The sequence below is a fragment of the Hippopotamus amphibius genome, chromosome 11 (assembly GCF_030028045.1).
Source record: "Hippopotamus amphibius kiboko isolate mHipAmp2 chromosome 11, mHipAmp2.hap2, whole genome shotgun sequence".
Taxonomy (NCBI): Eukaryota; Metazoa; Chordata; class Mammalia; order Artiodactyla; family Hippopotamidae; genus Hippopotamus; species Hippopotamus amphibius.
Window position 1 is genome coordinate 35,793,306 of NC_080196.1, and position 20,016 is coordinate 35,813,321.

General features: G+C 56.4%; 1 protein-coding gene across 1 annotated transcript in view; it reads right to left on the bottom strand.

Annotated features, from left to right (window-relative positions):
* FOXP4 (forkhead box P4) overlaps positions 1-20,016 on the bottom strand; it is a 50,336-nt gene that overhangs the window by 19,380 nt on the left and 10,940 nt on the right. The window contains exons 2-3 of the mRNA XM_057699851.1: positions 12,978-13,215; positions 990-1,085 (exon numbers count right to left, since the gene is read on the bottom strand). Of these exons, the coding sequence (XP_057555834.1) occupies positions 990-1,085; positions 12,978-13,199 (318 nt within the window). The 5' untranslated portion in view covers positions 13,200-13,215. The remainder of the gene's footprint in view (positions 1-989; positions 1,086-12,977; positions 13,216-20,016) is intronic.

The following is a 20,016-nucleotide window of genomic DNA, read 5'->3' on the forward strand; positions in this document are numbered from 1 at the left end:
ACCCAGATATGTCCCCAGAGCCACAGAGCACTGGAATCTGCCCCAGGACAAAACCCAGTCCCCAGTCCTTCTCCAGGCACCCTGTACCCCATCCCTGGTCTGCTCCTCCCTTCCCCTCTTCCCTAGCACCCCACCCCTCAGGCTCCAGTGCCGGACAGTGCTCACCCCTTCCTCCCTCAGATAAACTTCCTTTCAAAGCCCCACTTAATCCTCTCCCCAGTTCGGAGCGCCCCCCCCTCCCAGCAAAGGGGGGTGGGGAGAGCGAGGAAGCCTGGCTGCCTGTCGAGGGGGAGGGGAGCCGGGGGAGGCGAGCAGGCTGCCCGTGGAGCTGTGACCCACCCCGACTCAGACTGCAATTCTCCCAAGTTCTTTGTGACACAAAAGGTAAACAGAAGGCCTGGCTTACACCCCCCCCCCCCAACCCGATCTCCCCTCCCCCAGCCGGCCAGATGGGCCGGCACGCTGCAGGGAAGGGAGAGGGGGAAAAAAAGGGCAGATTGTGCAAAGGAAAACAAAAGAGACAGAGAGACATCAAGAGACAGGAAACGCGGGGAGACAGAGAGAGCTGGTGGGTGAGAGAGGAGATGGGGGGGAGGGCGTGGTGGCCTCAGCAAGTGAGAGAGCCTGGGAGGCGAGTAGAGAGGGACAGGCCAAGTGACCCAGAAGTGCCGAGGAGAGACCCTGAGGGCAGAGCTGGGGAAGAGGAGGTGGGCAGAGAGGTGCAGAGACAGAAGGCTGAGCCACACTCAAACTGAGCAGCAGGCCGGAGGCTCGGGGGAGGAAGGCCTGGGCCATCAGGTGCAGATGAGAAGGTGGTGTTTCTCCACCCGGCCCTGCAGTGACTGCAGTTCCCTCTGGAAAGCTGCCCCTGCTCTGGCACTGGGGATGGGCCAGAGCAATTCTCCAGCCGGTCCTCCCCAGCCTCCAAGCCCACCCTCTGACCTGGCCGCAGCCCAGCCCAGTCCAGTCCAGCAGGGCATCCTCCTCACCTGCACAGCAGAGGCCGACTGCTTGCTGTCGTTGTTTCCAGGGGAGCTCAGGCCTGAGGCCTGCTGCAGCAGGAACTGCCGGGCCACCTGGAGAGCCTGCAAGACAGGGGCGAGTCAGTCCCTGCTCCCGTCCGTGCTCCGGCTGCTCCAGTGGGAGGGCAAGGGCCAGCGAGGGATCCTGGATCCGCAGAGCGTTTGCAGAGGATAAAGGGAAAGAGGTCTCGGGGATGAGTGAGGTCAAGGGCTCCACCGGGGCTAGGGGATAAGGATAAAGGTAGGAGTCACTGACAAGAGCTGCCAGGCTGTGGGCATCAGGGCCTGCAGGGACTCCTCTGGGACCTGGTGAGGTTTCGCTGGGACCCTGTGGGGACAGCAAACGGAAGGGTCAGCGGTCAAAACAAGGACCCGGGAGAAAGCACAGTGGTGGACTCAGGGATTTAACACCAGGCACAATGTGTCGAGCATCTACTACGTGTCAGGCACTTTACAGGCAAGATCTCATTTAATCCTCTCCTGCGAGGGCGTGAGGTAGGGATCCTCAGTCCCACTTTGCAGATGAGGAAACTGAAGTTAGCAAGATCACACAGCTAGCACGCGTGAGAGCCAGGATTTGAGGCCAAGAAGCTGGCTCCAAGGCCACCTGCCTCACTAGGTGGTTGCTCCGGGGGCTGTGTGAGCAGCACTCACGTGGAGTCAGAACACACAGCTGGGACGAGCATGGAGTCTCAGGGTCTGAGCACGGCAAGGCTTTGTAAGTCAGGGCAGGAGGTCTGGGCACAGGGCCCTGTGGCACTGGGGGAACTGGGTCGAGTCCTGGAGCGAGTGTGTGAACTATCAGTGAATTACGCTGACTGTAATGGTCTGGGCTTGGAGGGCACGGTGGCTCCGACTGGACTCTGAGCCAGCAGGATCACGGGAGTGGGAAGTGAATGGAGTTTGCAGGAGGAGCATCTCTGGCCAGACAGTGGGCCCTGGAGGTGGGCGGCTGAGCAGTGAGAGGCAGGGTAGGCGACAGAGGCCAGAAAGTTTCCTGTAAGGTTAGCCAAGCCCTCCATCCCCCGCCACTCTGGGTCAGTAGGGAGCTCAGAGGCAGAGGATTTGAGGACCTGTCCTGAATCCACATTCCAAGAGCACAAAGTACACCCAGGTTCCTCAGAGACCTCCTTGGGGGCCAGAGCCGTTGTGTCCAGGCCTTTGATGGGGCGGGGGGTGGGGGGAGAGGGGATGTCTGGCATCAGGCAGACTTGGGCTTGAAGCCCAGCTGTGCTGCTTACCAGGAGTGTGACCTTGGGCAAGTTACCCCATATCTTTGTGTTCCAGTCTGCTCTGCAAAACTGGGCCACTATCTTTGAAGTACGCCCGGGGGTGCGGGGTGGGGGGTGTTAAAGGACCAATGCTTGGCACTTAGTTGGTATTCGCGGAGTGTCCACCCTTCTCCTGAACCTCTCACCTCCTGCAGCCTCTCCCTAGTATATCTAGTAAATGAAACGGTCCCCCTGCAGCGCCCTTGCTCATCTGTCCACACACACACTTGTCTGCACTCACGTGGACGTCCACTCTCCCACCCGCCTCGCGCACCACACGGTGGGACACGGAGGCACTCACCCCCCACTCACCACTCAGAAAACACTGGGGGTGCCCACCGTGCACCAAGCACATGTACACGCCCCCTCCGCAGCCCGCGCACTGCACAGCGGAGCCTCCCTGAGGCTCAAACCCAGTTTACCTTAGGACAGCACCTCAGTACGCCCTGGGGTAGCTACGGGAGCAGGTCCCAGGGCAGACCCAGCGTCCAGATTAGCAAGCTCCTCGTCAGCGCCCCAGATCCTAGGCCTCCCCCACACCCCCCTTCCCCCGGCAGTGGCCTGGGGCTGCTTCTCTTAAATATTCACATCAGAAAGCAGAAATCTGACCTGAGTCAAGGGTTCTGAGAGACTGGGGGAGGGGGTGTGGGGTGAGCAGAGGAAGGAGGTGGCCAGGTGGTCATCAGGAAGGGGCCCTGCCTCTATGTGCCTCGTTTTTAGGGACTCCCCCCCCCCCCAGGTCTAACGACACGGGCTGGACAGATGGTCTCTGTCCTCCAACGGTAGAGATGGGGTAGAGGGGTCAGAGGTCGGGGGCAAGGTAGGGGAAGAGGATGGCTCAGAGGGGCTGGCAGCCCAGGTGACCCAGAGGAGATGCTGGTCAGGGTGAGGGGAGGAAACCCCCCTACCCTGATCCCTGGTGGGAAGAGGGGAACCACAGGGGAGGGTTTTTCAGGGGAAGCTGGGGGGAGCCCCAAGCAGCCTCCTGGTGGGGGGAGCGGCCTGGGGGGCTGGATTTGCTCCCCACTGACTCACTCACTCTGTGGTCCCCTGCAGCATGAAGTCACAAGATTTACAGGAAAAAAAAACGACAGGGTCTTGCCATCTCATTCCTGTGAGACCTTCCTGTGACAGGCCCTCACCCCCCACCCTTCCTATCACTCTGAGCCTTTTCTCCCTGTTAGGCCAGGTGACAGAGGACCAGGTGAGACTCTAGGGCTGGCCAGGTTATCGCCTCCTCTGACCTCCCACCCTTCCCCCCCACACTCCTTCCTTCCCATTTCCTATGTGCCAGGGACCGTGCTAGGTGCTGGAGATACAGAGAAACAGAACCTGGCCCTGCCCCGGGGCTCAAGGCCTGGCACTGTGACCAGACGCCAGTCAGAGACTGAAGCAGAGGTGGACACCGGGGCCCAGACGAGGTGGCAGCACTGACTGGAGGCCAGAAGGGCAGCCTCACCAAGTGGACAAGGAGGGTGAAGGGTCAAGTGTGCTCCAGGCACAGAGATCCCCACAACAAAGATGACTGGAAGAGTGAGTCTAGGGACCTTGAAACCACTTACAGGGACAGAAAATCGAGTTGTGCTGGAGGTAAGTAGCCAGAGAGGCTGGAGAAGCCCACGGGGCCTGCTCCTCTAGGCACTTCATTCATTCATCCTCACTCACTCACTCATCCACACTCATGGCCACCTGCCTCAGACTGGCTTGGAGAAGATGCGGAGGTGACACAGTGGGCGGCACAGGCTCATTTCATGGACTTTGCTTACAGCCCAGCCTGAGCCAACTAGGGGCTTAGTACCACCTGAAGATCCCCCTACAGGTGCCCAGGGGTGAGGGTGATGGGCAGAGCCCGGGTTTGGGGCCCAAGCCCCCTCCCCAGATGGCCTGGACATGTCACTGCCATGCTGCTCCATCCCCCACCCCCATCCGGACCCCAGCCAGGGGTGGCGCTCTGGGAGGAGGGGCAGGACGGGGAGGCCCTCCGGCCCAGGATGTCCTCCTCCAGGGTGGCCACCCAAGGGATCAGGCAGGTCTAAGCCCTTCTAAAGCCCTATCTGCGTCACAGTCACCACTCTGGCACACCAGGCATGTGTCTACACTGCCTGCCGCCTCTGGGGCCTGAGACATCACTGGACTGCCCACCTCTCAGATATGTGGGAAATGACACCCTTCCCCCTTGAAAGATGCAGCCCCACTTTCTCTGCGGATGCCAACCAGGTCCTCGCCTCCTTGAAAGCAGAGATGTTGTTCAAATGTACCTGTGGGCTCCCGCCCCAGGCCACCAGCACCCAGCAGACACCCTTGTGAAATGCACTTGAGTCTAGGCTGAACATGGGAGGCAGGCCCAGGCTGACGGAGTTTAGAAGCTGGCAACTGTACAGTGCCTGCAGTTTTCAAAGCACTTCAAACATTTAGTTGAAGCTTCCCAACACTGAGCTAGGCAGGGCAGGTGTCACTGGCTCCACCTGACAGACAAGGAAGTTGAGGCCCAAGGTCCCATGCCGCCGAAGTAGAATCCAGACATCTCTGCCGGCCCAGCCCCCCTTTACCCCACTGGGGGGCCACCATGATCTCCTGCACAGTCTGGGGAAGCCTATGAACGTGCCTTCCCGAGTCTTGGGAGCCTTCAGCTGTCTGGATGTGAAGGGGAGGCGGAGCTGGATGAGTGGGGGGTGAACACCAAGAAAAAAATCTCTGCAGGAGGAAAGTGGGTTCAGTTTCCCTTCTCTGTGGGCCAGATACAGCCTTGGGTAGGAAGAGGCATTTAGAATCCCACCAGGGAGAAGACATTGGGGGCTCAGGACAGAATGGAAAATTGGGAGCCATCTGGCCTTTTAAACCTTATTTTCCTTCTCCCTCCACCTCTCAGACTGAAAACCAAATGCCCAGCTCTGTGGTTTGGGGAGCGAAGTCTAGTTTTCCTTTAAAGGAGGCAGTACTGGCCCATTCAGTGCCTGGACCCTGGTCAAAGGGATCTGGATCCACATCCTGGCTCCACCAAATACTGAGTGACCTTGGGTAAGTCACATCCCTGCTCTGAGCCTCAGTTTCTTCCTCTGTAAAATGGGAATAACCCTGTAGACGGCTCCCAGGTTTGCTGTGACAGGTTTGTACATGTGACAGTATACGTGAGTACTCAGCACAGTGCTGGCCCCCGGTGGGTCCTGGATGCACACTATTGTGATTGTGATTGTTAATCCTTCACCTGCCCACGCAACTCCTGATCATTTGTCCAGTGCCACCCAGAAGGACCTGTTAACCAAACCCTCTTCCATCTACACCCACCCCCATTCCCCCTCAAGCCTAAGAACTCAGTCTCGCTAATGAAGCTGAACTCTCCTCCCCCCACCACCCATTCAGAAGTCATTAGCAGGATCTTCACAATTAGGAACAAATGGCTTATAACGGATGGCATCCAGGGAGGGGCGGGGATGGAGGGAATGAAGCGAGTGCTCTGCAGGCAACAGGGAGCTGCCATGAAGAGAAAAACAAGTCTTGGGGCAGATGCGTCTCTCATCTGCAGGATGAGACCACACCCTCCTTTCTGTCTTGGAGAATTTGGGGAAGGACCAGCATCCTCTCTGTGGAGGCCAGATGCAGGGCTGGTTCTTCCTCCAGGCTGGAGGATTCCAGGTCTGTGTTGGGGTCCCAGCCTTACTCTGTGTGTTTGGGAGGGCGGGGACATGGTGCTCAGGGAGACAAGCCTGAAGGGCTGAACTCTGAGCAAAGAGAAGTAGTCACACAGATCACAGACTTGGGAAGCTGGAGTGTTACAGGGTATCTAGTCTAATGTTTTCCAATTGTTGGTCATGACCTAATGGTGGGGCATATAATATCAACTTAGAAGGGCAAAAAAAAATTAGGAAAAGGTACACACACACACACACACACGTTCACACATACACACATGAAAACATCAGAATTACTAGGTAAGCTTTAGCACTGTTTCATGAAACTCTGTGTGCTATGGCTCCAAACAAAAGGCATTTCTTACGGCAGATCTCCAGCAAAAAGGTCTGCGAAACACCGATCTAGTTCACTTTATCGATAAGGAAACGGAGATCCAGAGAGGGGCGGTGAAGTGCCCTAAGTCACACAGCAGCAGAAGCAGAACCTGAGTCCCCGGGGCCTGATATGGGCTCTGCACAGGGAAGAGGAGCCAGGAGGTGGGCAGGCAGGATGGAGGACCCCTCAGCAAGCTTTGGTCTCATTCTGATGGTGGCGAGGGGCAGCCAAAACAAACAAAACCCGAACTTCTTTTGTCTGCATCTAGCTAATTTTGGCAAAAGTGGGATCTCGGTCGTCTTGATAATTAATTTCAACTGGGGGCTGGCTAGATTTAGGGGAAGGGACCCTAGAAGGGGGTTTGGGGGGCTGACCCTCCCCAAACCTGAGAAGCCCTCCCAGGAAGGACCATCACCTGCCCCCCTGGAATATGACTTTTGATTCACTTATCTATAATTCAGCGAGTATTTGTGACGCTCCACAGGGCACTCACACTGTCCCAGACGCTAGGGATGCAGGGTATTTGCTTTAACGGGCTCACATCCTGATGGGGTGAGACAGACGTTACAACACAGTGAAGCGAGCTGTGAGGCGGTGGACACAGAGGGTGGCTGGCTGGTTACTGAGGCTGTGTGGCCAGGGAAGGCCTCTCCGAGGACACGTTTAGGGTGGGGGGCTACTCTTTCAACAGAAAACATTCACGACTGGAAGGAGCTGGTGCAGGAGCCCGGAGGTGGGCATGTAAGGCGGGAGCATTATGAACCAGAAAGGTCAGCGTGGCCGCGCTCAGCGGCCTGAGAAGTCCAGGGCTGAGCGCATCACAGGGATGACGGCTTTTTACTGCCGTCCACACTTGAGGAAAGACTGCTGGAGGATTTTAAGCAGGAATTGATACACTCTCTGAGAGGAGATACCTAACCCATTGCTAGTAAACAGTAGGTACCTAATAATAAATACTTGTTGACTTGAATTCAACACGAAACCTCTCCATCTACCCCTTGAAATACAAGTCCTCTGGGGACAGAGTGTGGAGGGAAGGGGTGCAGGGAGAAGGGTCAGAGGTCAGCAGCCCCCACCACTAAGGGTGCTGACCTGGGGAGATCCAGGTTCTCCCCCAGCCAGGCTTTGTCCTCCAGCAAAGAGACATAAAAATGAAATTACACAGAGAAGGGGGGCAAGGAGGGTGGGGGAGAGACCATAAAACCCCCGAAGTGATTCTACACCTTTTTCCTTTGGAAAAAAAAAAAAAGCTTTTTGGAAAAGGCTGTAAATTTTTTTTACACCAACCTCATAAAAATGACATTGCCACATTCTCAAATTAGAACCATTAAAATGAAAACCAGCAACGCACAGATACAGACAGGCCCACGTGGGTGGGAGACGCACAACCTGGTTTCAGGACCCCTTCCCCGCCAAGCGTCTCCAGAATGCCTCCTCTCCAGAGGAGAGAATTTACAAACGAACCCAACAGTGCCGGAAAGGGCAAGGCCCTCCCCAGAGGCTCCTTCCTTTCCTCCCTGACGCCCCCAGGCCCATCGGGCCCCTCTGGGCCAAAACCAGCTCCACCAGAAAGGTCCAGCAGTGGCATCAGTGAAGGAGCTGAAATAGTGCCGGGTGGTCACAAGGTGGTGGGGCTTCCCCGCAGAGAGACTCCTCCCAGGCGCATCCCAGTAACTGGAGTGCTCTGCAGGGGGTCCACTCCCAGGACTGGGTTCAGGGCCACCGTCACTCTAGCCACTCTGCAGGGGCTGTAAGGGTGGGGTTTCGAGTGGGGGCTGTGCGGGGCATGTGCTGCCCTTCCCCTGACTCCCACGGGGGCTCGTCAGAATGCGGGGGCCAGGCGGAAACCTAGCTCACCCACTGGGCAGTGGCCCTGGGATACAGCCAGCCCTGCTTCAATCCTTCACCCTCAGAAGCGGAAACACTCATTCCCCCCCCGCCCCAATTCTCCTCTCTGTCCCCAAACTCCTATCAATAAGGGCAAGAACTCTGGTATAAAAAGGTAAGGGGGGAAAAAGACGAGGTGTCAGAATTTCACAGAAGGGAAGCCTGGGAGTAGAGTGGGCTCACTCCTTCCTAGTCCGAAGGAAGCAGGGGCCTGGGGATCCGTGCCCAGGCTCTGGGTCCTCTCCTCTACCTTTCTCTCCCCTCTTAGGGAAACCTCCTTTTTTTTGGACTAGGGGACAGACACACAAAACAGGGTGGCCTTTGGTTTAGTAACCCAGGGGGTGTATGAGAGGGGGGTTAGGCTCCCTCCCCCTGAGGCATCCTTGGAGGACCCTGCCTGTCACCTTACTACCCAGCCCCACCTCTCACCTACCCTCTGTTCCCAGGCAGGAGGGAGTGGATGTTTCTAACACTACCCTCAGGGACCTCACCCTTGTGAACTTTCTGTCTCCCCCCCTGAGGAATTCAGGCCCCGACTCTCCCTCCAGGCCCCCAGCACCTCCTGGGAAGGGGCTCATTCTACGGAAAGAAAAGGGGAGTTTGGAGGGTGTAGGACCAGAGATGAAAGAGCAGAATCTGGGGCAGGAGGGTGGGAGTTCCAAAGACTGAAGAAATGGGCCCCAGACCTGAAGACGAAAGGCAACTGTTGACAGCGTGTGTGAGGGGTCCGTGCTAATTCACCTCTGAAGGCTCCCCTTCCCATCCCATCCCCCTTGAGGAGAGCCAGATGAGGGAGGAAAACAAAAATCTCTTCCATTCTTTTTCCCCCAACTCCCTGACACTCCCCCCGCCCCAACTCTATGAAGGGGGGTGAGTTAAAAGCCCATTAACGTGCAGAGCCCCCCAACCATTTTGAATCTCCTCACAGGATGTGAACAGGGTGGGATTTGGCCCCGGTTGCCACGGCAACTGCGCTGGGAGTTCCCAGACACTAGGCAACCCTCCTGTGACCCTCGCTGACCTGTCACCCCCGCAACCAGAGGACAATAGGAGTGCAGGCTCTGGAGGCCCAGGACGCCTTTCAGCCCAGCCGCCGCCAGCAGCTCTGCCTGCCCCCACCCGCCTGGCCCCAAGTCCAGTGAGCATCCAGCCCGGTCCCCAAAACCTCCCCAGGCCCTCCAGCTTGCCTCCCCAGAGCTGGCGCACACTGCTCCCAGCCCTGCTGCCCCCCATCAGGGAGCCCAAAGGGTATTTGTGGAGTCGCTGGGGAAAACCCTACACACTGGGAACATCTTCATACAGGTGAAATGAGATTCGGAGAAAATGCAAGGGCAACCTTCAAAGAAAAAAAGCCTCCGCAAGGGGAAATATGGGGCGGGGGGCACCGAGGAAGGAGACTTTGTCTTGGTGAAGGAAGGGAGGGGGTTGACGGGCAGCTGGCATGCCTACTGGGTTCAAGGCATTCTTTACCAGCAGCTGGGGATCACCAGCAGGGTGCCGGGTGCAAAATAAGGTTTGATTCGTGTTTGCTGATTGAACGCACGCTCTAGGGCCCACAGCGCTCCCCACGCCTCCTTCTCAGGGGAGATTCCCCAGGAAGCTGGAGACCAGGTGAAAGCCCCAAGGACAGAGTGGAGGCGGTGTGGCTCTGTCACTCACTAAAAAGAGGGCTGGGAGAAGGGAGCGGGAAGCTGGGGCCTTGACTGCTGAAATGGGGCAGCCAGACGGGGACCCTCTCTCCAGTCAGACAGGGCCTGGCAGCCCAGCCCCGTGTCCCCCCCCCCACCCCCCGCCCCGCCTCTGTTTAAACAAGCTCCCGGCCTGCTGTTGCGTGGAAACAGGCGCCTGCTCTTGTTCCAAAGTGACGTGGCTGCCCTCCTCAGCACTGTTTGTTTCAGCCGAAAGTTCTGTCACCAGCCTGACTTCTGACTCGCCCTGTTTATCTCTCTCTCTCCTTTGTCAACTCATTACTCCCAAAGGCCAAGACTGCGTTTCCAGGGCTTGTTTATCCAGAGCAGAAGGGCAGTGACCAACAGACAGATGGACAGACGGGCAGAGAAAGAGGAGCCACGGAGGCACGAGGAGGAGGGACCAGGGTACCGCCCGCAGGCCCGCCCACACCCTCTGCCTCTGGAGTGGCCACTTAGAGCCGGCGGCCAGTGCTGCTTTTGTTGGTTTGCTTTAAGAGCACTTTTAGACTGGGAGTGGAGTGCTCTCATTCCCTCACCAACAGTGGTTAATTTAGCACCTACTAGGCGCCAGGCCCTGCTGCCTCCACGGCTCTCCATTTCCCAGGGGACGGTGAGCGTGGCGGGAGCTGAGCCCTGCACTAGGAACTGGAGGACCCAAGATCTAGCCTTTCCCGTGTCACCTGGACACGTCAGTGCCACCTCTCACTGCCCCCTCACCTGTGATATGGGAATAATACTACCCACCTCCCCAGGATGGTGAGGCAATTAAAGATCCAAAGAGCCAAACAGAGGCAAGGTATCTGTTGGTCCTGGAAGGACTTCCCGGTTGGGGTTGAGAGGGAGGAGGCACTCACTGGGCCCTCTTTCCTATAGTCACTCTACCCCACAAAGAGTCAGATACATTTGCTGGGGTGACGGGGACCAGAAAGTGTTACCCTCAAGCTCCCCCCAAAGCCTCCCTCATATATTGGAGAGAGAAGGACAGCCCACAAGCTGTTTCCTTTTAATTGAAAATTTTGTGATTTTAATTTTGCAGGGTTCTTTTCATAGTTTGGAGCCAAGAAAACCTTTTTTAAGTTTCAAATATTTTCCTTGGCCCCAGGCAGTACGCCCATAGTGAGCCCAAATGGATAAAACAGCCCTCCCTCCGCCTGCCTCCAAATCTCCACCCCAAGTTATTTATGAAACAGATATAGGATTTTCCAGGACTTTGGGATATTCACCAAAACAAACAGGGATAACTGAAACGTGGAATATGGATGGTAAAACAGCCTGAGTGCAACACAGAACCGAGAAACCTGATCGGTACAGACAGTCCTGTCTCTCCCCACCCCACACCTCTCCCCGCCTATCCTGATATCTGTGGACAGTCTTCTCTTCAGATAATTTTTTAAAAGAAACTTTGCAGTTTCAGTATTCCCCCTGGCCCTCCCCCGACATTCAAAAGTTTTCATAGCTCTGTCTGCATAGAGGTGCATGAGGGGAAGAGTTTTTCACCCATACAAAATGGGTGGCCTTGGAGATTTCTGGTGGGGTGTGTTTTGTTATTTTGATGAAGGGTAGGGTTCTGCCCTTTGACCTTCTGTCCCTCGTAGATGGTACAGACTCTATGGGTCTCTTCCCCAGAGAACCTGCTTAGGAGAGCTTGGGAGATGCCAGCAAACTCCCAAGGACCATCTCCCTGGAGAAAGGAGACAGGCCCTTACCGTTCAAGTTTCCACTGTGTGCAAGGGGAAGGGATTTTTAAAGCCCTCAATTCTGTCCATGTCTGTACTGACCTGTCAGTGAGTACAGGGATTTCACACCCAAAACTGCATCTGATCCTAACAACCCCTGTCCTTTAGGTGCCAAGAGGCCAAGGCTCAGGGAAGCCCAGGACTGGCCACGGTTGACTGCTGGGAAGGGGCAGGCTGGGACTCAACCTGGGTTTGCTCAGTTCTTGCATCGGTGCTGACTGAGCAGCTCAGTGTAGAGAGCAGGGCCGGGCTTCTGACGGTGCTGCTTCCAGTCTGGCCTCTAGCTTCAAGAAGTGGGGTGGGAAAGGGCCCCTTAGGGGCTATGGACTCAGGGGGACAGGAGCCCCCAGGCAAACCGGGGACAGAGCATGAGGGCAAAGGGGGTACACACATCTGTGCACATGAGGCTGGGGTGGGGTACGGGCGGGGAGGTACATGCAGCACCCGACTTTTCCACATTCCCAGCAGAGCCCCCAAGGGGCGATGTCACCAGCAGCGATGCGAGGAGCAAAGTCAAATAAGAGAAGGAGCATCCCAAGGCCAGGGCTGGCTGGGCCGGTTCTCCTGAACTTGTCAAGCATGATTCTCCCTTTTTCCCTGGGTGGGGCCAGGACCTGGGGCCCCTGCTCTGTCATAACCCAACCAGGCTTCCCCACCCTAGGCCTCTCGCTTCTCAGAGAGGCTGATCTTGGACTCCTGAACTCTGTCGTTTAGGGTGAGAATGATGAAGGGGAAAGAGGGAGGGGACACAGACACGGGTTCCCAGTCTGAGCCCTAAAAATGGAGGCCTGCCTCTGCCTACTGCTCTTGACCTTTCCCCAGCTGTGTGGACCCTTGGTGCCTGGAAGTTTAATCGCACAGCTTGGATCAGGGGCCCGGGCAGAGGCGGAGGTGGGGAATGTTTTACAAAACAAATAAAGTGACGATCCCACGGTGTGCACAGCCCCACTCCCCCAAAGAGCACACACCTAGAGCGGGGTCTCCCTCCCCCAATCCTGTCTGTTAACTTCTCCAGAGCACAGGAGGAGAGCCCAGGCACGCACCCACCCGAGAGGCACACCCTCAGGCCTGCTGCCCAGGCAGCTGTCTGCCCTTGTGGGCATTTCGGAGAGTGTCCTAAGCTCCATGATCTCAGGGCCCCCAGCCCCCCTTCTCTTTCTGGGAGGGCTGCTCCCCCACTGCCTTAGGGACCACTCAAACGGGAGCATGCAGAGGGGGTCCCTGCAGGGTGGACCTGCTCAAGCATGTTAGAAAGTGAGGCTGCCTGGCAGGCAGCGATGGCCCTCCGCTGGCCAGGGTGTACTGGGCAGAGGCCTGGTGCCCCCTCCCTCTCCCGGGTGGCTGGGGGGGGGCACCAGCTCCTACCTGTTGCTGCTGGAAGTGCAGCAGCTCCGCAGGGCTCATCTCGCCGTTGCTATCCGCGCCCGCAGCCGTGTCCCTGCCCGCGCTGCCTCCAGCAGGGCCCACAGACCCGGCCCCACCGCCACCACGGCCGCCGCCACCATCGGCCTGCCCGGAGAGGCTGCCCACGCCGTTCTGACCCGACGGAGCCGACCTGATTGTCTCCGAGGCGGATTCCACCATCATGTCGCTCTAGCGGGACCTAGAGGGGGAGGAGAGAGGGAGGGGCTGAGGCTGGACAGGCAGGGCCGTTTCCACCCAGGGCAACAGGCGATGCCCCTCAGTACGCCCCATCCCCAAACAACACAACCCCCACCACGTCCTGGGGCGTCTTCTCCCTCTCAACTTCCTGGAGGCATATCCTGGGACCCCTGTTGGGGTGCAGACCCTCCTCATGTCCCCCTCCCCCCGCGCACAGGCAAGGGCAGCTCCAGACTGAAGTCGATGCTGCCCCACTGCCCCACACCCCCCATTTCCTGGAGGAGGCCATGTCTCCCACCCCCCCCGCCCGCCAGGCCTCTCCCTCCAGGCTAGTGTGTAGGGCAGAGTGAGGAGGGGAAGAGGGCCTGCAAGGACTTCAAAGCAGATGTGCTGCTCACTGGGAACCACCACGTCGCCCCCACACACCTATCACGGCCTTTGTGTTTGTTCCTCCCTAGACGGGGAGTTCCCCGGACACAGGGAAAGCAGCTGCCACTTGCCCAGCACTTCCTGGGGGCCAGACCCTCAGCTGGGTCTGGAGCTGTGCAGGGAAGGCAGCCAGTGGCCGGATTTCTCTGACCTTCTACTCTAAGGCCCTCAGCCCCGCAGCTGGCCCAAAGCAGATACTCAATATTTACTATACCTACGGGCACCAAGATCCCTTCTCACAAGAATCGCAGGAGACGGTTATTATCACCCTGATTTTACAGATGGGAAACTGAGGGTCCAGAGAGGATGTGCCGAGGCAGAGTCAAGGCCTGAATCCTCTGTCTTCCCCCACCCCCCAACTGCCTCTCAGGGAGTGGCTACAACAGGCTCAGAAAGACAGAGGGTATGTCGGGGATGGTTATGGTTAGTCAGGAGGCCGGCGCGTCCTTCCACAACTCCTGGAGGCTGCCCGATCTCAGGGGCTTGCACACAGACTGTGAAACAGGTGAGGGACCTCAGTATGCAGCGCTGTTCTCCAAGTCTGCGGTCTTCAGCGATCCCCAAAGCCACCGCGCCTCAAGAGGAACACAGATTGCAGCCGAACAGGACACAGTTAGTAACCCCCAACTGATCTTTGACACGAGTCTTAAACTCCCCAAACTTCAGTTTCTTTGTAGAAGTAATTACTCCCAGCCCCTCAGAGTCCTGTGAGGAGTCAATAAAATAGCACGTACAAACCACCTGGCAGAGTCAGTGCCAATAATGATTGGCCTCTTCTTCACCTGCCCTGTTGGTAAGGGTGATGACCCTGGGCTCAGAGAGGTCAAAGACTTGGCCCAGATCACACAGCAATCGGGGGCGGGAGCCAGCCAGTGTTCCTTCCTCCCTTCTTGATTCCCTTTAGGCCTTGGCAGACACTACAACTACAGGGTGTCCCTGACCCAATAAATAGGTGCAGGAGGACCTTAATAAAGAAACTGCTGAAAGGATTATTTCCCTAGTTCCTTCTCCGAGGCGGCAGCTCCCCAATTTTCTTTCACTCTGGGAGAACTCTTTCTCCTCACTCTATTAGAGGGTCACTTGCTGTTTTTGTCCCTGCTGTCAGCAGGGTGGGGAGGACAGTGAGAGTATCTAGGTGTGAGTGTGCGGGGGTGGGGGGGTGGGGGGGAGGCTGGGGGGACAGGGCACTGGGACAGGCCCAGGGGGAGGCCACTAGCTCACGTGTGTGCCACATCACACCGCTCTTGTGACTCCAAGTGTCTGTCCCAGTGCACCTGTGTGGCCTCCTGGGTGACCCAGGACGCTGCTGGAACGTCCCACGTCTCTGCATTTCTCTGTGTGTTCCCAAGGGCTTGCTGCTCCCCCACCCCCAATCCTGGGTTCTGAGAGGAGCTGGGCCAGGGCCAAGGGCAAGGTTGGGGGCGACGGTTCGGAAGAGATTGAGCACTCGGTCTCAGGCCTTAATGGCCGTGTCAGCCCCAGGGCCAGTCGCTGCCAAATGATGGATGGGGTGGGCGCCATCCTCCACCCGCCAGAGAGCAGGGCTCCAGCCCCCTCCCCACAACCACCCACCCTGCTCCCTCCTAGCAGTCTACAGAGCACCTTCTCTCACTCAGGCCTGGGCCCCAGCTAAGCAAGGGGGATGGGGAGACAGCAGGGGCCGCTCTGCTCTCCCTCTGCCTGACCCTGGCCCTGCTGGGGGTGGAGAGCAGCTGCCTGCCCTGATTCCAAGTCTAGCTTCCCTGAGATCTGAGAACTCCTGGGCCCCAGGGGACAAAGACCAGAGACTCAGGGGTGTGTATGCACAGGAGAAAGGAGAGAGAATCCAGCAGTTTCTTCCTTGGGGTAAGGGAGTGTGCCCCCCTTCCAACATTCACACACAGCATAAAGTGGATCAGACAGCAAGTTTGGAAAAAGGGGAAAAAAAGGAAGGAGGACGCAAACAGAGGTGTCCTTTTCCTTTCTTTTTATTGGGGGGGTTACAGAGCGACACCCAGTGAACAACATAATTGCTGCAATGTGGCGTGTAATAATAGCTATTCAGGGGCCGATCATTCATATTAAACAGGGTGAAGCAAGCCTCTCATTTGCATGCTTGAGATTATATGCATTTGGAAAGTCATTTCCGCAGGGTGTATGAATGGCATTAATTCCCACGTGGCGTGCTGCGCTGTCCCCTCCCAGGGCCTTCACCTCCTTCCATGCTCCCACCTGCCCACCAACACCCACCCAAACCTGCAGGTGGGTGCTCCCAGGAAACTCCACACCCTCACCTCTGCCCTGAGACACCCGCCCTCCCGAGAAGGAGCACGTGGCGGCCTCACGCTGCCTGCCCGTCTCTCCGCCGGCTGTTGCAACAGCACCGGGGTATTCCCTGCACTGTGGGTGAGCAGGCTCTGGGTGCCTGGGGCCCAGCCAGGTAGGGATGGGGTGGAGTGGGGCGGGGGCTGGAGGCAGGCCTTAATCTCAGCGCCCTGCACCCACAAGGGTGCGAGGTGTGGGGGAGAAAGCCCGTGTCCATGGGAACCTGGACTCTCGCTAGAGAAGGCAGGGGCCTGGGTGTCCAGGGCCTGAGCTCAGTCACAACCAGCTGTGAATCCTTCGCCCTCCTCCTTCTCTGGGCCTCCATTTCCCCATGTCTACATGGAGGGGTGGTCTTGAAGGTTTATTCTGACTTGGAAGCTCCAGGAGTAAAACTCCCTCGTCAGTACGTACACAAGAAGCCACAGTGTTCTAGTGGCTGGTGAGAGCCACTGATGGTCCACTTGAATCACAGCTGTCCCTTTCCCAAAGGGAAATGCAGACCTCAAATTTCCCAGTGGACCAGGGCTGCCTGCTCTGGTACTGAGGGGGACCCTCCAAGAGTCCCCTCCTCCGTTCACTCCCACCCTTCCACCTTTCTCCACACTCTCCTACCCTGCCAATCCACAGTCCCGCCCTAGGCACCCATGTCCTCTGCAAGGAGCTGCTGACCACGTGCCGAAGCTGAGAGGCACTCTGCCATTGAGACCATCTGGTTTCAAGGGCCAGATGTGTGACCTTGGGCAAGTCACTGGGGTGCTTTTTTCTTCCTTCATACCGACAAGTAAGGAGAGGAAATGAGAAGATCTTTCTAGGGTTTGCTAAAATTGAGGCTCTCATGCCCACCCCAGCCTTTCCTCACCCTGTCCCACCGCGTGCTGGGGGCAGCGGCAGAGCCGTTTCCTGTTGTCTAGGATTTCTGTCTGGGGCGTTGGTCCTGTCCTTGGGCAGGTCCCGGTCTTCCATCTCTCAGGGTTCCCTTGGGGAGCAGGGCACCTCAGAGCCTTTGGCCAGTACCCCAACGCTCCCCCAGACGCCGCCGTCGGAAGGAAGGAATGAAGGAAGGAAGGAAGGAAGCAAGCAAGCAAGCAAGCAGGGTCAAAGCCGCAGCCGCCTCTTCCGCTCCACGGGAGTCTGCGGGCCGCAGGGGGGCTACCACTTCCCCTGAGGCTCCCGGCCTTTCGAAGAACGCGGGCTCGCAACGGGGGCCGCCTCGGAACGCGCCTGGATCCGCCTCTGTCCCCACCCTGGGCGGAAGTGACGAGTGCTAGCTACCTTGGGGCCAAAAGGAGGACCCAAGGGCTAGGGTGTTTTCGAGGGAGGGGAAAAGGGACGGGGAGCCCCACACGCGGAGAAACCTTTTGTGCCTTTTCCGCGGGCCCATATGGTGTACGGAGTATTAATTACCGTAGCTTTTTAATTAACAATCGCTTAATCTGAGCCGTAACATTTGCCACGACACCCTACGCCTCGCCGCGAACCCGCGCCGCCCGCCCTGCCAACTCATCAATTAATTTTTATTGACGTTTTCTTCCCCAAACAGGCACAATACCAGGGTTTTCCAATTAACACCTCCGCGATCTCTAATTAGTGCAATTAACAGACTGACGGATGCCCGGAGTTTACCCGCGAGGGAGGGAGGGAAGGAAGGAAGGGGCGGGGCAGCCCCCGGCGCGCTCTCGCTCGGGGCGCGCGTCCCGCAGGGCGCACACGTGCATGCGCGCAGCTGGACAGGGGGCGCACCCCCATCAGGCGAGCGCGGCGGGTGGGGCCTGACCACAGGTCATCTGTACCCAGAGCAGTGGTGGTGATTTGAGTTGAAACAGCAGACACCGTTTCCAGCCCTTCGGAAACCTAGGATCTAGTTGGGGAGATAGCTGAAAGCCTGAGACTAAAAGTTGGGAAACTGGCTTTTAGCCCCAGCTTTATCACCGACTTGCTGTGTGACTTGGGACAAGTTAGTTCTCCCCTTTTCTTCTCTGTATGATGGGGGAAACTGGACTAGATGTAGCTATCTATTTATAATGTATGCCCCTATCAATTTCCAAGAAAGACTGGGAAGCAGACTGCAATAAAAGGCTGATAAAGCTATTTCAAGCATCATGGGGTAGTAGGAGGGGAGAATAAACGGGCCAACATCTTAAGCCAGAGGATCTCTAACTTGAATGCATCAGAATCACCTTGGAGGAGGGACTTCCCTGGTGGCGCAGTGGTTAAGAATCCACCTGCCAATGCTGGGAACATGGGTTCGAGCCTTGGTCCAGGAAGATCCCACATGCCCCAGAGCAACTAAGCCCATGCGCCACAACTACTCAGCCCACGTGCCTAGAGCCTATGCTCTGCAACAAGAGAAGCCACTGCAATGAGAAGGCCGCGCACCACAATGAAGAGTAGCCCCCCTCTCCGCAAATAGAGAAAGCCTGTATGCAGCAACGAAGACCCACACAGCCAAAAAAATTAAAAAGCATTAAAAAAAAAAAATTACCTTGGAGGGCTTGTTAAAATACAAATTACTGGGCCCCAGGTCTGGAGCTTCTGATTTTAGGTCTGGAGTGGGCCTGAGAATTCAGTTCTAAAAAGTTCCCATGTGATGCTGATGCTGCCTGTCCAAGGCAACAGGGCTCCAATGATGAACACTGGCTTCAGTTATGAGCTTCCTGGTGGCCAAAACAAGATGATTCATCTCCAAGACTATTCATTCATTCAACATGGCTTCAGTGCCCAATTAAGCCAAGCACTGAAGACCTATCTGCAGGAAACTGAAATTCGGTCCTGGCCCCCTACAGGCTTACAAAACTCAAACTCAAAGCCAGTGCAGGTGTCCCGGGTGCTTTGAGGGCAACTGGTAATAATGGAGGTCTTATTCCCCCTCCCTTTTTTCTGGGTAAATCTGGCATTGGTCTTTTCGAAAGTTTAGCCACTCAGTGGAGTTCTGGCCACGAATGAAGTCATTCTGTCTCCTTCGATGCTGGCCAGGAGAATATTTCACCAGCAACAACCCTTCATCCATTCACTGGTTCAACAAATATTTAAGCACCTGCGCATGTGCCAGGCTCTATGTGTGCAGACATGAACAGAACAGGGCATAGTAGGCCCTGCTCTTCTGGAGCTACTGTTCCCAGGATGTGAGGCAGATGATAAATAAGGACAAAGATAAGTTCAAGTAAAATAAATTCTATCAAATGTGAGTACAGGGAATAAACAGGGGGATCTAATTTACATGGGGCAGGGGGCAGGGAAGCCTTTTTATGGAAATGGCATCTATACTTAGAAATGAAGAATGAGCAGGTATGGGTCAGGCAAAGTACACAATGAATGCAGGGGAAACAGCATATGCAAAGGCCCTTATTTTACAAGAGAAGTCACTGGTTTCAGACTTTCTTCACAGCAAAAAGTCTTTGAAACAGACACATTTCTAAATTATATAAAAAGATACATGAGAACAGAGCAGGAGGATGCCTTCTATTTCCTTCTTTCTCTTTCTTTTCCTTTCTTTCCAGCTGTCCTGCTATCAGATCTTATTTGTGTCAAGGCACATAAAGCAGAGGGCTTTTCAGAGCAATGAGCACTGGCATTTCAAGTAACTGAAGGATACTTCCCAATCCGTCATCCTAAGGCCCAGGGATCCCCTTCCCCATTCAGCTCGGGCCCCAAAGGCCCACTGGCTTCAGCCCAGCAGGTGAGGGGAGGGCTAGGACGGCAGCCACTTTGGGCCTTGGCCTTTCTTACCAGCCCCTCATTTGACATCCTACCTGCTGACCCTGCTCTGGTCTCTTATTTTCTCATTACCTTCGTAATGAGAACATGAGCAGTGAGGTCACCAGTCTGAGCCTTGGTTTCCTTATTTGTCACATGAAGCTAATACCGATCACACTTCCTTTTGGGGTTGCTGAGGTATCAAAATACACTACCTGAAGAAGGCATTCAGAGAAGGGTATTTACTACAATTATGGGGACCCAGCAAGTCCAGATCCCATCCCCTCATCCCAGCCCTAAGATTTGGCACTTGAGGAGAAAGTGAGACAGAACCGAAGGGTTAGAATGTCTCTGCAGCTCCAGAATGCGTCCCCAA